The sequence below is a fragment of the Diabrotica undecimpunctata genome, chromosome 3 (assembly GCF_040954645.1).
Source record: "Diabrotica undecimpunctata isolate CICGRU chromosome 3, icDiaUnde3, whole genome shotgun sequence".
In the NCBI taxonomy this organism is placed as follows: Eukaryota; Metazoa; Arthropoda; class Insecta; order Coleoptera; family Chrysomelidae; genus Diabrotica; species Diabrotica undecimpunctata.
In genome coordinates this window covers 43,191,596-43,210,058 of record NC_092805.1, presented here as the reverse complement: position 1 = coordinate 43,210,058, position 18,463 = coordinate 43,191,596, and the positions used below count along the sequence as shown (strand labels likewise).

Below are 18,463 nucleotides of genomic sequence, written 5' to 3'. Positions count from 1 at the left end.
ATCAGCGATAACTTTTTATATAATACAGCTACAACGATATTATCTGCTGATCTCTAAATGATATACTTACAAATGTTTACTCTTCATTTTAATAATATGTTCAACCCCTACAAAAGTACCGTGCAGTAGAGGAAGAGTAGTTTAAAACTGGAGAATATATAATAAAATACAGAGTTACAATTTACCTGAATATTGAAATAAGTGGACTTCATTCATATTCTTCACTATGACATAGTAAAAACATTAACCTTATTGGTATCGGCACTTCAGGTTGGAACAGAAAGGGCGCTCCAAAGACGCAGGTCCCGCGATGCTCGGTCAGAGGCGTAGGCAATCCTTTTCGTTACGTCGGGAAGATGTAAAAACATGATAAAACTTTACAATACTTTATGACCAACAAACACATTTAAATTATTTTTTCAATAAATAAAAAGTATTCTTCTGAAGCTATTTTCTTGTAGCATTTTAAAGTAATTACTATTTAAATGGGAATAAGCCACAATTAAACTTTAAAGTAAGTTTATTGACGTTTCAATTTAAAATAATCAATAAACTTACTTTAACCTTTAATTGTGGCTTATTCCCATTTAAATAGTAATTATAATAAAAAAGTATATTTTCTTTATTAGTAAATCACCCCTCATGACACATCATACGAGGTGTTTAAACACTAAATTAACACTAACAACTACTCAAAACTATAGATACATTAAATATTGTTTCTACAGGGTCTTTTTTACTTGCAGTAATTATTTACATAAGCATCCGTTTACACTAAGCCGCACTATACTCTTCTTTTAAACCATTCACTACAATAGCTCGAAGGGCTTCACCCTCTTCAGTCTTCTTACTAACTCTTCTTATTTAGGAGTTGGGGAGCCTCGATATTAAACATGTTGATGCAATCTTTGCTTATGATTGTTGGCATATTTAGTTATGTATTTAAAAATCTACATCTTCAAGTCTCGTTAAATCTAATTGTTTTTAACGTAGTAAGGGGCATCTACGCTGCTCCTTAATATTTTGTTTTGAAAACGTTGAAAAACAAGAACAATATGTTGTAACATATTGTTCCTGTTGGCACAAACCAAGAGCTGAGCACGGTATGGCCAAATCGTCTTAAGTATTTGTTTGTAGATCAATAGTTTATTATATATGGAGAGCTTTAAGTTTCTTCCAAGCAACCAGCACATTTTTTTGTATTTTATTTTAAGTTCTGCTCGTTTTTTCTTTATATGGACCTTCCAATATAGTCTCACATCAAGATGCATACTCAGGCACCTCGGAGTATTTGCAATAGGGATCTGGGTGTCATTTATTTTAATTGACACATATTGCTTTCTATTATAAGTAAAATTTTCATTTCATTTTATCCTCACTTTTTTCGTCCAATCATCGATCTTGTTTACTGAAAGTTGTAGATTTCTGGCAGCATCTTCGTGAATATTTCCCACTGCCAGAATAACTTTGTTGTCCGCAAAAATTGCGATTGTTCCATTTCTGAGTTGAGAGATATCGCTTTTGTACAATAAGTAGATAACTGGGTCTAGCACACTATCCTGTGGCACTCCTACCTTGATTTCTTTTATCTTCTAGTAGGGATTCTCCTGTTTTATTCTGAAGTATCTTTTAGTTAAGTATGCCTCTAATAATTATGAATGCTGCCTCATTAGTGATCTATTCAATTAATAGATAGGGTTTTCATGCCATATATCGAAAACTTGGCTTACATTCAAGAGGATGGCTAAATAGACTTGGTTTTCTTCTAGTGTCTTTTCAATAATGTTAGTACCTGGTTAAATAGCTCTCTCTAAAACCAAACTGATGTGTTGCGATTAATCTCACTTCTTCGATGATGACCTTTAATCTTTTCATTAGGATCTTTTCATATAGTTTTGGAAGTACCAGCAATAATTAAATAGGGCTGTAGGATAAAATCTCGTTCAGCGGCTTTACTGGTTTTTTAATCTGTATGACTTCTAATATTTTGGACATATTGAAAACATAGATACTTAAGTTGAAATGATGCATTACATAGGTATGTAAGCTTAGTGATGGCTTTCTTTGGTAATTGTTTTAATATTTCGCCTGTTATAAGGTCAAACCCTGGAGCCTTTCTGGGATCGATATTCTCTTTTATTTCCTTGGAAATTTATTTAGTATTTACTAGGTTTAATTTCCAAGAAATCTGGTTCAAATCTATTAATATTCATCAAGTAATTTCCTTTGTTTGGTGGACACGTTTTTCTAGATGCGTGCAAATGACTGGCTTTTTGAGCATTCGTTCGGGCCCAGATTTCATCAGAATATCTGATTGGTGGGTTATGTAGTATAATCATGTAGGTTTTTGAGCCATTTGGTGGCCTTAAGAGAGAGTATTCTCTACTTTTTTCAGCTTTTAACTCGCTAAAGTATGACACTTGAGATGTTGTGAAGCAATATTTATCCTTGGGAGGTCTGGTTTGTTACCATTTGCGACGTAATTTCTTTCTTTCAGAAATTGGTACCATAATTTATTTCAGACAATGTTTTCCTTCTGTCCTAATAGGGATGATTGGAGTACTGTTCTATACTGCTTAGTGAATCTGTTTGCTGAAGAATTCAACTTCTGCATTCAATTGATATTAATTTTTTTAAAAGAGACCGAAAGATTAAATGAGTCTTCTAGTTCATTTCTGAAGTTATCCCAATCTGTTCTTGCACTAGCTAGCCTAGTGCAATTTCGACACTGAGTCGATTCTTTTAGTCTTCATATTCCAGAAAAATACATAAATCTGAAATTATTTATTATATTATTTCTTATCATGTTATAAGCTACAATTATAATTAAAAATATATTTAATTTGACCTTTCGATCTCCACCTTGGCAATTGTTCTCAAAATACAAATTAAACAAATTATTGTGTTTTGTTACTCTGAAATAGAAAAATTCTATCATTCGTTTGAAAATTATTGATAACTCTGATAAAACTGATATAAAAAGATGTCGATATTTATAATTTTTCGACTTTGAATATTTCTGTATAAAGACTGTTGACATTTTCTTCCATAAAAACTGGTTTGACATGCATTTTTGAATCAAGAAGAAGGAAAAAATGGTATAAGATAATTAACAATTAAAGAAGCCACCTTTATTGTACTAAAAGAAACAAATTGCTTAGAATATTTCCAGGTAGAATGTAGTAGGATTTGGTGAACCATATTAAAAGAAGAAGTAATTTAAAAGAAAATACCAATATCAGTAATTCATTTTTGTCTTCTTAAATACGACATAATGTTATGTTTTATCAGGATAAACATCTATTTATATATATATATATATATATATATATATATATATATATATATATATATATATATATATATATATATATATATAATGCCAGTTTCGTAAGCTTTTTCATATTTTTAACATCATTGACTGCTACATGTCTTTGTAAGGTAACACACTTTTATTGCAACTTCTCTATGGATGTTTGGTTTCATATTGTTCTTTTTAGATGAACTGATGATGCTTTCTGAGCAGAAAGCGAAACGTCTTCAATAAATAGATGAAGTAGCCACCTTCTTTGTCTTTTATTTCTCCACTTTGACCGAAAAACCCACCACTCTTCGAGTGTACCTTAGTTTATATACATATATATATATATATATATATATATATATATATATATATATATATATATATATATATATATATATATATATAAACTTGGATAGATTTTAAACTTAAATAGACAAAACTTCCTACGATTAATTATCGGTTTGGTCGATTTGGTAGACAGTTTGTCCTCTGAATTTTCCAAGTAATTCTTTTCTTCAGGATAGAGAAGCAGACAGAGATTTTCGTCCAAAGCAAGTTAACTCTACCAAGCATCACATATGCTCAGATAACATCTAACAAACAAATTTAACTCCCTAGCACAAGTGGGCAGCAACACCAAAACCAGACAACACACGAAACCAAAGACGATATGTTCAAACTGAAACAAATCATGAACGAACTAATTGAACCAATGAACCAAATGACCAAATTTCTTAAAGTGATATTCTGGAATGCCATCGGGCCAACTCACCATATCCAAGAGGTTAAAGCCTTCATAGTCAACAATAACGTTGACATAATGCTGATATCTGAAACCCACTTTACCAGTCGCAGTTATTTTAAGTGTTCTAATTATGAATTATACAGCACCAATCATCCAGACGGTATGGTACACAGCGGATCTGCAGTCATTACCAAGAATTCAATAAAACATCACGAGCATGGCAAAAAGACTAAAGACTATCTTCAAGCCACTAGTATATCCATTGAAAATTAGAAAGGCTCATTAAAAATAAAAACCATCTACTTCCAAACACGGGATAATATAATCAAACAAAAATTCACACAGTTCTTCAGATCTCTTGGAAACAGATTCTTGACAGGTGGAGACTACAACACTAAACATACTTACTGGGGATCTAGACTTATTTATAACTTTATATGTGTATGCAAGACAACCATCTTTAAAACATATTTACGGGCTAACCTACCTACTGGCTCATCGACAGAAATACAATACCAGATCTGGTAAATTTTGGTGTCACCATGGGTTTATCAAACAACCACTTGAGGGCTTCTTCTTGTTATGATCTGCCTTCTGACCATTCTCCTGTTTTAATAGAAGTTATTTTCAGAAATCCTTTACAGAACACCATCTGCTACATTAACTAATAAATCCACAAACTGGGAACGATTCAGAGAATTACTAACAAATAAATTAAAATTAAATATCTCACCAAAAACAAATCTGGAAATTGACAATGACACAGAAAACCTTAAGCAATCCATACAAGAAGCTGCATGTAAACCAATATAATATACATTATTATCTCAGACATCTTTCGCCTACAGAAGCTACCTAGTATTCACTCTGGAAAGCAACCAGGCAAGTAAAACGTCCTCAATTCTCCAACAGTTCAATCCGCACTGAAAATGGCGCATGGGCAAGAACCAATAAAGAGAAAGTCTAAACTTTCGCTGAACATCTTAAAATGGTTTTCCAGCCTTTTCCTGCAGATAAACGTACTAATATAGATAATAGGGTATGATCTAATTACAGTAAGAATCTTAAAGGAATTAACAAAAAAAGCACTAATGTATTTTACATAACTGTATAACGACATAATTGAGAACAAGACATTTTTCTCTAGTTTGTAAATTAGCCCAAATAATATTAATTCCAAAATCCGGAAAATCCTTGGAGAAAATAAAGTCTTACCAACCTATTAGGCTGGTATATCCAGAATAGAGCCAATTTTAATTGACAAACAAATAATACTTGATTACCAATTTGGCCACTGAACAAATTCACCAGGCATACCAACAAATACGCCAATCACGGGAAAATAAAAAATATTGCTCCGGAATCTTAGATATTTCCCAGGCATTTGGCAAAATCTGGCATAATCAAAAAATGCCTTCCCAACAATTAGGGTAAAACGCCAGTTATTGGACATTACAGTGTTAACTTACGATTATAAGATTTCTGCAAGTGCTAACAAGTTTCACTAGGTGGCACTAGTCGTTTCTATATTACGTACATTCTTATGTCTATGTTCTGCCTTTAACGGATTCTGTGATTTTGGCGGTAAATATTTTTAGGTTATGTGAGTGAAGTGACATTTAAGCATTGTGTTAAGCATCTGCTCTGAATTTTTTTTTTCAAAACTACGTGTTATTTTTAAGGTAAGATTGTATTTTTATTTAAAAGGGTGTAGTAAATGCACTTATAGTCCCTAAGGTAGATCGCGTACAGTAATAGGGATTTTAATTCGGATCTAATGACGCCTGTCCAATAACTAAACTAGAAAACTTGCTGAATTCTATTATGGGACATCTGTCCCATGTCCATCTACTGGAAAATTATTTATTATGAAAGGTTCAAAAAATGTTTATAATGTTGAAAAAAACTGTTCAAAAGAAAAAGTTACTGTGATGTTTTCGTTTTCAGCAGACGGTATAATTTGCGTGCCTATGGTTATTTATCCTCATCAACGTATTCCATAAAAAGTTGCTAAAGGCATTAATCCTAAATGGGGTGTGGGCAGAAGCTATAATGGTTGGATGACGGCAGAGACATTCTATCAGTATATTGCGAATGTTTTTTATCCCCACCAAATTGAAAGTAATAATAAGCTTCCAGTTATTCTTTTGTAGATGGGCACAAGAGTCACTTAAGTTACCAGTTAAGTCTATTGTGTAATGAACTGCAGATTGAAGTAATTGCACTTTATCCTAACGCCACAAGGATTTTACAGCCATATGACGTTTCTATTTTCCGTCCACTAAAAGAAGCTTGGCGGCAGTCAGTGAGAGAATGGAAAGAAAAGCATTCAGGAGGGGTAGTAAGTAAAGTATTTGCTTCTATATTGGAGCTAGCTACAAAAAAAGCTGTAAGACTGAAACAATAGTAAATGGTTTCAAGGTTTGCGGATTGTTTCCATTTAAGATGCTATTGACTACACAACATGTTTAGGTAAAGAAGTAGAAAAAAATTTAATCATTTCAGTTCATCAAAAGAAACCCAAGAGGGACTATAATACTTTTGTAAATATCTTAGGTCCTGAAAAAGTTCATAGCTTAGAGAATTTAAAAGAAAATTCAAAGAATAATCTAACCAGCGACGATAGTTTGAATTTGTTGTTTAAAATTTGGAATGAGATTTGGATTTGGATTTCTAGAAAATAGAGACACAAACATTAATATTATTCAAAATATAGCTATCACACCTCCCGTTAAAAATACTGAAATAAAAACATCAGAACAAAGTGGTATTGAAAATATTGAAAATATAAAACTAATGTTTATGACTTACCCTCTACAAGTAAAATTATTGTTAAAACACGAATTGTTATTTTAATTTTTTTTAACTTCTATTTATCCTACTGTACCAGAAAGAAAAAGTAAACGTAACACGGAACGACTTCCTTTTGCTATTACATCTGCACGATATCAAGAAATGGTACGAAAAAAGGAGGAGTTAAAAGAAGAGCAGAAAAATAAAAACAAGAAAGGAAACGGAAAAGAGAAGAAAAATTAACCAAAAACCAGTGTAGCAACAAAAAGAATTCAAAAAAGTCAAATGCTCTATTTGTTCAAATGATATTCAATTCAATAAATTCAAATGCGATGACTATAGTCTTTATTATCACGAATGTTCTATTCCTGTTAAGCATAGATAGCATATACCTAACAAATATAATAACAAATCTCCCAGGCTAACGATGGTGATCTATTTATATGTCACAACTGCTTCAATCTGCAGGATAGTGATTCCGATGCTAATAACAGTAACCACAACAGTGAGGATGAATACATTGACGAACTTTTCACTAAATACAAAGAAGCACAGAAGCAATTATACAATTTAATTGTGTCAACTGTATATAGGTACCCATACCGCACAGAAATCTTTGGGTTTTCTTGTAATTTTCATTCATTTCTAGTTTTTATTTAGTTAAAGCAGTTGTCCAATAACTAATTTTGAGGGTCCTGTAACTAAATAAACTGTCCAATAACTGTAATTTTTGTAACTATTTTTAGTAAATATATATTGACAAAAAAAATTTAACACTTTCTTTAAATCGTTTTAGCCATATTGTAATAAACTGTTTAGACTACGTTTTGTATAAATTTTAATTTAATCTACAGAGAACAATGTGAATTACGAATTTTTAAAGTTTAAATTTTCTTAAGTTTCCAATAACTGTATGGTTTACCCTACTTCCAAATCCTAAGGTCCTACCTTCAAGACCGCCATTACTTTTAAGACATCACGATGATTATACCAAACTTTACCCAATTATGGCTGGAGTCCCTCAAGACAGTGTTCTCGGACCAGTGCTATACCTGATGTTCACTGCGAACTTACCTACATCACCTGAAGTCACAACAGCAACTTATGCAGATTACTCAGCAGTAATCTCTTCTCATGAAGACCCAGCCGTAGCATCACACATAGTACAGGCTAACCTAAATGTAATACAAACTTGCTCAAAATGTGGTGTCTAAGAGCCAACGAGACAAAATCTGTGCAGGTAACAAGGGAAACTGACCTCCGGTATGGTTAAACGGTCAACATGTGCCACAGAAAGACGGCATAAAATATGTGGCAATACAACTCGATCACAGGCTCACATAGAGAAAACACATATTTACCAAGCCAAAACAGCTGGGCCTAAAATTCAGCAAACTACATTGTTTAATAGGCCGGAAGTTAAAGTTGTCAAAATTTTAACATATGAAGTTACTTTAAAACCTAGATATAGCTATGGAAAACAGCAGCTAGATCCAGAATTGACATTCCTGGCATTCATTGACATGAAAGATTTCAATCGAAAGTCCTCCGAATGATAACTAATCCTCCATGATACGTTCCAAATAAGACGATCGCATGAGACCTCAAAATAATATTCATTAACTAAAAAATCACAAATATTGTCAGACAATTTACTTATTGTAATTATATTAGAGATTGCAAATATATTGGAATATTAAATAAATAAAAAAAGATACACACCAAAACAAATACATACTGGATGTTACCAATTTAGGAAACCGACGACGCTTCTACTTATCAACTGCAAAAAAGCCTTTGACAAGATAAAAAGAAAGATATACAAAACCCTGGACGATTTGAAAATAGGCAGAAATACATATATACTTTCTTAATAAAAATAAATAATTTATACTAATGATTTTTTACACAAAATATAAATTAATTTGAACGCTTCCACATAATTTGTTTGAATATTTTTTTAAAGCGATATTTTCTGGGAGATTTGTTATTCCTTATTTATTTACCATGTCATCATAAATTAATAAAAAAAATAAAAAGGTTATAGCTCCGCTATTATTGAATAGAACAGACGCATTGTTAACACCCTTTCAACCCCTTTGTTTGCGCCCTTGTGTGTGATATGATGAGTTTCGATGGTAATATAGGTTGCCTAGTTACTGAGATCGAAAGTTCCGAATTTTTCACTCGATTTATCGATCGGTTGGAGAATAGTGAGAAAGCACGAGAAAGATTAGTTATTCGAATACAAATCGATTGTAAGACACATTGAATATCATTTCGATTACATATGAGAGAAATTTAAACATGTTGCAATTATGATATAAAAATACTTGTTTAAGAAGAACAAAAGAAAAAACAAAAATATTTTTTTCTGTTGTAAAAAATAAAATAATGTGAAGAAAACGCATTATTTTTTACAGAATAAACAAAGATAAAAAATCAACACGAAAGATAAAATGGGAAGTTATGGATCAGATTAATAATATAGGGAAATAGACAAAAAAGACCCTGTTTGGGACGGTGACTAATCCAGTTATCTGAATTTTTCTTAGTTATTATAGTCCTATATAAAGAAAACATACGTTTTCTGTAGAGATTTCGGCGTCTTTTTTTAATTATTAACAATTTTGTGCAAAAAATGCCATTTTTTCGATTTTTTGCTTAATATTGAGGTAAAATTACAAAACTTCATTCTTTAAAACATAAAAAAAGCTTTACCACCACCAGTTCATCTTTAGGAAGCGTATGTGTCACTAACCTAAAAGAAAAATACCATACATTCATTTAGTGATAAATATGTAGTAGTAATATGTAGTAGACATATGTAGTAGACGTAGACGTCTAGTAGACGAAGTTTTGTTCCAAATGTGGCGAATTGCATTAATTTAAAAATAGGCGCCAGAATATATAGTACAATTAGTACCTATGTACACAATGAGCGTAGTTCGCAATTCAATATTTGTTTTATTATAACCCATGGTACAATAAACACAAGGTATAGTATTTTTCATATAAAAATGCGTGCACGTCACAATTCATATAAAGTGACGTTACTTATATTTAAAATTTCCAGAACGTCTATCTTAGAGTTCAAATTTTCCTAACACAGCTAATAATACGAAACCCATACGGAACTGCTCGATCTTTCATAGGCGTCAACCTGGTATAATAATCAGAAAAATGTAATCATCATTATATTGGGAATTTTAGAATTATATTGATTAAATAACCAAAACATTTGTTATTATTACTAATATAAATTTTATGAAATAACTCTTTAAGTCTAATATTCTACAAAATAATAATTTTAATTAAATATATTAGACAATTATACGCAACTGATAAAGGAATACTTCAAATTTTTTGACAGTTCAGCATGTGGTAAAATTGTTTAAAGTGTTGCCGCTTTTTTAGAGTAAGAATTTTGTTTATGTTTTGATTTCTTACACAATTTGATCATAATATATTATATATTAATAATTGTATTTATAAATACATTGTGATTGTGTTGTGATTGTGCTATGCCAAAACAACTAAATAGTCTGTAGAAAGCTAATAAGCTTTCATATAACATTGATTATTTTGAACAAGAAATAATGGCGGGACGTTTCTATTATTAATGCTCTAAAAGTGGTAAGTTTCAAATTTAGAATATATAATTTTGTATTAAAATGTTTTCCTATATATTTTAGTATGTTGCAGTAATCTTAAAACTAAGTGTATTTACTGATAATATAATAGTTTGACATATAGTTGACATTTAAAAATTCCTCACTTACTAACTATTCTGATGTTTTGGCAACGCTGTGGGGTTCTGACGTCGTGAATCTTGAATGATGTGCACGCATTTTTATATGAAAAATACTATATGATATTGCGCGTGACATTTGACAGCTGACTCAGATGTGTGACGTAGTCAAGAACGCTCGAACCCATGGTACAATGAACACAATGAATACAACAAGAGAACAAGTTCCATTAATTAAATCTTCTGCAGATAGTATTGTAGAACATGACTCTTGTGATATCCATAAAAAGAATTTGAGTATTTCTATGATACAGAAGATATTAACAGATTCAAGTCTAACTTCTAAAAGAGTCTGTAATAATATTTTAAAATTAGGCGAGAAGGTGAGCTTTGTCCCAATTGCAAATGAATCATATTTTTTTCCTGGTAGTAAGAATTCGTCATATACAAGTGATCATTCCGAAAATAATGCTATCATCTGAAAGACCATATTCAGTAGAAGAGTTTCTTAAGCGAGATCAGCGAAAAGACGTGTTTCCCCGTTTTATTGACTACGAAAAAGCATTTGATCAAGCAAAACACACAGAACTCATAGAAACCCTAACACAACATGGTATAGACCGTAACACTGTAGCACTTATTAAAAAACTATATTGGGATCAAATGGCGTCGATCAAAATAGACAATCGTCTGACAGCAGAATTGCCAATAAAAAGAGGAGTTCGTCAGGGCTGTGTACTTTCTCCACTGTTATTCAATATATATTCCGAAAAGATCTTTCAAAATGCCCTCGAAAATATTGAAGAAGGAATAAAAATCAACGGAGAATACGTAAAAAACTTAAGATACGCAGACGACACCGTCATTATTGCGGACAGTGCTGAGGGTTTACAACGACTTTTGAATGTCATAACCAGAGAGAGAGATAGCTTGGGACTAAATATAAACACAAATAAAACAAAAGTAATGGCTATTACACGTACACCAAATGTCGACATTAATATTTGTATCTATAACAAACATATAGAACCAGTACAAAGATTCCAGTGTCTTGGTTGCAGATAACAAACGACCTTGACCACGAGGTCGAAATACGTGCTCGTATAGAATATGCTAGGTACGCATTTCAACGAATGAAAAAAATCCTAATAAACTCTACGTTATCGTTGGATATCCGATACCAATTTGTAAAAACGTTTATTTACTCCATATTGCTATACGGAGTGGAAACATGGACTCTCGGAATTACAAGTTTAAGGCGTATAGAAGCCTTTGAGATGTGGGTTTTTCAAAGGATGCCGAAGATCTCTTGGACAGAGCACGTGACCAACAACGAGGTGCTAAGAAGAATGGGTACTGAGAGAAAACTCCTAAATATTGTTAAAAACAGAAAAAGGAGTTATCTAGGACATATTTACAGAGGAGAAAAATACAACTTCCTACGACTTATAATGGAAGGGAAAGTGGAAGGAAGAAAAGGTCCAGGAAAAAGAAAATGCTCCTGGTTGAAGAATGTAAGAGACTGGACAGGCATGGACACACATTCGATACTAAGAACAGCTCAAGATAGAGAGCAATTTGCTGTAGTTATAGCCAACCTTCAGTAATGGAGAAGGCACCTTAAGAAGAAGAGTTTCTTAACGAATAACTAAGAAATTACAGTACCTTTATGTACAAGTAAGTATTTATATATATATATATATATATATATATATATATATATATATATATATATATATATATATTTGTTAAATTGTGCAATTAATTGTTTATTTTATCTTTTATTTTGTGATAATGGCTATTTTTGTAATTTCAGTAAATTTTAATTATTGTTATTTTTTGGCTTTTTTTAAGCTTTGTCCATAAAATTGTAAAATTTTCTGTGACAATAAAGCATAATATTTCTAGTTTATTCTATTTTATACCCATCCCATATAAACATTAATCTTCTAAATCTTTTAAACATAGTGTTAAAGAACTCTTGATTTACCTCCATTTCTATTCTATTGATGAGTACCTGTAATAATGTAGAAATGTACATAAATAAATCTATCTATCTTATACTTTTTAAATTTCCCACCTTTTTCCTATTAACATATTACAACAACACCATTAACTCTTTAAAGGACACCGAATAAAGTCAAGATAAACAATAGTATAACAGAAATCTTTGAGGTGCTTTATCATCTAAAATGTTTAGCATAATATTAGAAAAGATCATACAGGAAGCAAACATTAATAGAACAGGTCTGATCTACCACAAAAAAACATCACTGCTTAGCATTTGCGAACGACTTGGTAATCTTGACTAGAAGGAAAATAGAGCTGATGGAAACAGTTATGAAATTAAAAGATAGGGTAGAAACCAAGCTAATGTATATAAATGAAGCAAAAACGAAGTATATGGAATGCAAAAATAAGAAATTCGTTCGGAGGCAGTACATAACAATGATAACAGCAAAGGTAACACAATATAAATTCGAAGAAGTTAAAAGATTTGAGTACTTAGGAAATGTCTTCACAAGAGGACCTAACTGTGAGAAAAAAATATAATAATAATCGCTCTGTTTTTGGATACATGTGGAATTTTTATCAACGGGCCACCTGAAATGGTCCACGACGAAGTTGCCCACCGAACATCGACACGATCGACGATAAGCGCTTATCAAACTCATGCGTCGATACCTACGATGGTCATTACCCAAAAATCGTCCCAAACATATACAAAAACTTCATACGTTGAAGAGGCACGTAGCCTGAAGCAAGGCTTTACAACTCCTATCTTTCTTCTTCTTCCCAGCTATTCCCTTTTCAGGGGTTTCAAGTTCTTTGCCACACAGTCCTTCCATCTTCTCCTCGGTTTTTTTCTACCTTTCCTTTCATCAACTTCTAACAGCTCCATCCTTCGCCTCACATAGTTTTTATGCACATTCAGAGCATACACTCCTTACCGCGATTCTCCACACTAAAACCCCCATATCTACACACCCCTACAAACACAAAACACATTCTCACCAACAACATCACCCAGACACACACCCATACACTCACTCACCACACTAAAACACACAACACACAACTCACAACACAAAACACACAAAAATCACCACACATTATCCAAAATTAGAGAATCAAGGACATCCCCCCAGACACCTGTCAGCGAAGACCATTCTATCGACTTATCAAAGACAACAATCTGATCCCAGATTTGGACTTAATAAAAGTCTTCCCAACCCAAAAGACAGCTTTCGTATGAACCGCCAATCTTCTAGACCTCAAAGATCTCACGGCAAAACTTCGACAAATCACCGGAGAGAGCGATATTTTCATAAATTTAGGTTTCAAATCCAATTCACAACTCGTTCTAAATCATTAACAAAACTTTCATTTAGTCATTGCCGGCGTCTACAAAAAATTATCCAGGATAATCTATACGAAAACAAATTCCCATTCACCAAAATAGTTCGTATAATTGCCCGCTCTACAAATCAATCCACCTCTTTCATTAGAGTTTTCACAAACTCTGAAACTAAATTCGCTGATGTAATCTTGAATGGTATTCAGATCGAAGGAGAAGGATTAAAATGCGAGATTCCAAGACCAAGCAATTTCGTTCCGATTCGATTAAAATACTTATCGAAATTCTGCTAAAGCGGACACCTCAGCAACGAATGTCTCGAAAAATCAATTATCTGACCATACTGTGGACAACAACACAGGTCTATTGCATGTCCCACGATAGATGTTCCCAAATGTCCGAACTGTAATGGAGGTCACCCAGCATTTTCAGAAAAATGCTCACACCGAAGAATCAAACCAAAAGACACAAAACAAACACAACTTGTACACACTTCCAAGCAAATCCCCTCATACGACCTATCCTCGGACATGAAATCCCTAATCCACTTTACATCTATAATCCTCTTCAATGTCTTCCCTGAAAAGAGGAGTGACACGATCCGCTTTTTAAATCAAATGTCCAATGCACTGTATGGGTATTCAATATCAAAATCCTGCTACAATTCCATAAACCAAACCTTCACTCAACTCCGCAGATAGACACACAATACAACACACATATTCATTATTCATATATACACTTATCATTTACCCACACATACACTTTATCTCGACCCAAGCTCACAAATCATAAACATACAAACATCAAAAAAGAAACAAGCCAACAACACACAACCAATAACTACACAAACCAACCGCACAATCCACCAAACACTAAACAGTGAGCATCCCGTAAACTCCTTAGGAGTCGCCTTCAAAATCACAACGACAGGGATATATTGATTTTCTTTGGTTTCTCAATCTTATTGCACAACGACACCTGATCCTAGGTATAGGACACAGCCACAGCTATCCTCCACGCGTTTAAACTGAACGAAACAAAAATACCAACAATCTGAAAATTACCGCTTTTCCAACAGAATTTGTACTTAGTTGCGGGCTTGGTCCAACCGGCACCCAAAGGCAAGAAATCCTACTGATACTACTACTTTACAGCCACCACTTAGTTCCAGAGAGCGGCAATATGCAGATTGACGTTTATCCAGTAAAGGACCCCACCCTTGAAGAGGCAACAAAGCCTAAACTAAGTATAAACTTAAACTGAAGAACTGAGAAGTCCTTTGTATGCGTGTGTTAAATTTTATAATAGTCTACCATCTGACAATTAACAGGAAATATACTATAGAGCTTTTAAAAGAAAGGTTTTTCAACACCTAGTTGACATTGAGCCATATACTATGGCGGAGTACCTGGCCTATCCTTCTCCTTGATCAGCATATTTCATTTGTAATATTAATATATTTTAAATGTGTGATGTCAATATATATTTTTTTATCTGTAATTAATAATGTGACGTTATTTGCTCAATTATGTTTAAAAATTTATGCAAATAAAAATTTACTCTACTCTGCTACTAGTCAATTCGAGGTACCTCCGTTTATATATCACGCAAATACAAACACACAACACAACAATTACCATCCTCCAGGTCATAGTCTGGACCATTTCAGATCTGACATTCAAAAAACTTACACATCAACTGACATTCAAAACACTGACACGACATACAACACACAAGTTCCTAATTACACATAACAAAGACACTACACACATTAAGATACACATCAAAACTCATCATTCATAGTCACTTCATAAATTACAGAGTATTACAACCAACTTTAAATTTTCTTAGACACCTTAAACTCAGGCAGCTCTTTAAAATATGACATCAAATAAATGACACAATACACAAACAATTTATGTCAAAAAACCCTCAGACGATCTCAACTTAGAACTCATATAAATACAGTAGTCAAGTCATTAATAGTCGAGTATTAATCTCCTTTTACAGGAGATTAATAACCAGTCGGTATACTTACGCTCATCCCGGTTGTTCCGAGTGTTCATTAATATAGATGGACGCCCGATTCAAATAACTGAGGAACTCAGGGAAGCAGCGGCGAGAAGACGGAACTATTACGATTACTAGAACGAAGAGTACCTTGTATCACTCAATCCAACACACTTGCACGATAGAAAATACACAATAAACCACATCTCTAACTAAATTCTGCAGTCAAACCCCACTAATCCTAATCGTTCCTGATATGTTAGAAGACGAAAACAATTTCTTTGCAGTCTACGTTAACAAGTTGAATAAGATAGCCTACCTTTATACAACGAACCCTATTAATGCCAAACCTCTGCAGAAAAACTCAAAGTTTTACCCGGAGCCAAATACCTAACCATCACAAACAGATCCAACCAAAAAACACCCATCCCACCCCGCCGTCCCGTCTCAGAAAACATCACATAAACAAATCTAAACGCACGCATTCCTTAATAATTTCGCAATCAACACAGATTCAACCGATTATTTATTTAAAACTCAAAATCTATCCATCTATCAAAATTCAAGTCACTTACAGTCAACTCTTCTTACAAATCCGCCACACTTACAACCAAATCCAAAATCAACACATCACCCTTTATACCTTATATCCCATATTACAGTACATTAACATTACAGTTACACACAACACCCAACATGAACCTGCAACAGAATAGCTATGAATATCTATTGAAACTTTACCCCCAACCTTACAATCAAAAAACACAAAACGAAACACATACAACCCAATCTACACAACAATTACTCAAACTATCGATCCGAACCATCCCCTACAACCATTACACACAAGCAACAAAAAAACACAAGACAACTCAACAAGGCAACACAACCCAAGCAAATACCTTATAGAACACATTTCACCAAACATTTGCCAACAAAACACTTTTCAACAATATTTTAAAATCAAACTAACTTCTTCCCAATAACATAGCTCACTTAAAAGTCTATTCATTAAACAAAACAGCATTCCTCAACACATAACCATAAACCTTAACCCCTAAATTATCACGAATTCCAGACAAAACTAAGAAACAGTATTGTGATAATTACTGGCCCCATATATTTCAATACCACTCCACAAAAGTCACAACCAAAATACAATCAAACCTCCAACTCGTCATGACAGGCGTTAACAAAAATTTTTCACCAAAAATCATTGAAGACCAACAATCATAAGGCCACTTTCCTAACATTTAAATTGTCAGAATAATTGTCCGCTAAAATAACATCCCTTTACACTTAATTCAAGTCTTCGACAACAAAAATTCTCAGAAGTACTGAAACACTGATGATTATACGTTGTGAGATACCTGGATCGAATAACGTCATCCCCCTGCGCTTAAAATATTGTTCTAGATGCTGCCAAAGCGAACGTCACAACACAGAATACCAACAAAGAGCCACTATCTCTCCAAACTGCGGACAAAATCACAAATCATATAAATGGCAGATGCACCATCCGGTTCAAACTATTGCGGCACATACTCGGCATATTCACACAAATGTCCCGCCAGGAAAAGTGCTCCCACAACATAGAAACACACACATACAGTCACTACCCTAGACAAATTTCCTCATACGAACTCACTTCGGACAAAAAATCGATAATTAACCTCATTCCTATGATCTTTTTCTACGTCTTACCTGAAAAAACTCCTACCAATATCTCTAACGACATCTTCCGAAATATGTACGGATACGCAACCTTCAACTTTTCTATAAATCAAACATTTATACAAACCAGATTTTAATCCCGTTACATCCCACCTAAGCTCTAGCTCCTAGATGCACCCACTAGCCATCGACAAAACTACATAACTTCTTCATAGTCGATTTAATTTACACAAGGACATGGGAAGATTGGTTTTCTGTGGTTTCCCAAACTCATTGGACAACGTTAAGCTCCATCAAACTCCCACCTCGACTCCTACGCCGGTCTTAAGTCATTAACAGAAAATCATCTCAAACATACAGAAAAACTCCAAGAAGAGGAATGTAGCCTAAAACAAGTCTTTAGCACCCCTATCCTTCTTCTTCTTGTTCTTCAGCTTTTTTTATTTCCAGGGGTCGCTTTTCCTCACTCTTCGTCGCCACTCATTTCTGTCTTCTTCACCTCAATCTTTCTCTTTCAAGTCCTCTACGACACAGTCCTTTCATATTCTTCGCGGTTTTCCTCTACCTCTCCTTCCAACAACTTTTAGCAGCTCTCTCTTTCACCCCACATAGTTTTCATCTCTACGTCTGAAATGACCACAGCCTTTTTTCTTGAGTATTTTTTAAAACTGTAGTTACCTCGGCTCTTTTTCCAATTAAGTGGTTTCTGATCCTGTCCTTTCTAGTCTTACTCAACATCCTCCGTAATATTTTTATTTCAGCTACCTCCATCTTATTTTCCTAAATCTTTTAAACCTACACCCACGTAGGTCTCACCACACTCTT

General features: G+C 33.4%; 1 protein-coding gene across 4 annotated transcripts in view; it reads right to left on the bottom strand.

The window, feature by feature from the left end:
• Positions 1 to 18,463, bottom strand: part of LOC140436737 (uncharacterized) — a 167,799-nt gene that overhangs the window by 56,318 nt on the left and 93,018 nt on the right. For 3 of the 4 annotated variants that reach the window (XM_072525799.1, XM_072525800.1, XM_072525802.1), the window contains exon 1: positions 186 to 270. The exons of the other annotated variant lie outside the window; for it this stretch is intronic. In XM_072525799.1, the coding sequence (XP_072381900.1) occupies positions 186 to 212 (27 nt within the window). In that variant the 5' untranslated portion in view covers positions 213 to 270. Of the gene's footprint in view, positions 1 to 185; positions 271 to 18,463 lie in introns of those variants that run through there. 4 annotated transcript variants of the gene reach the window in all.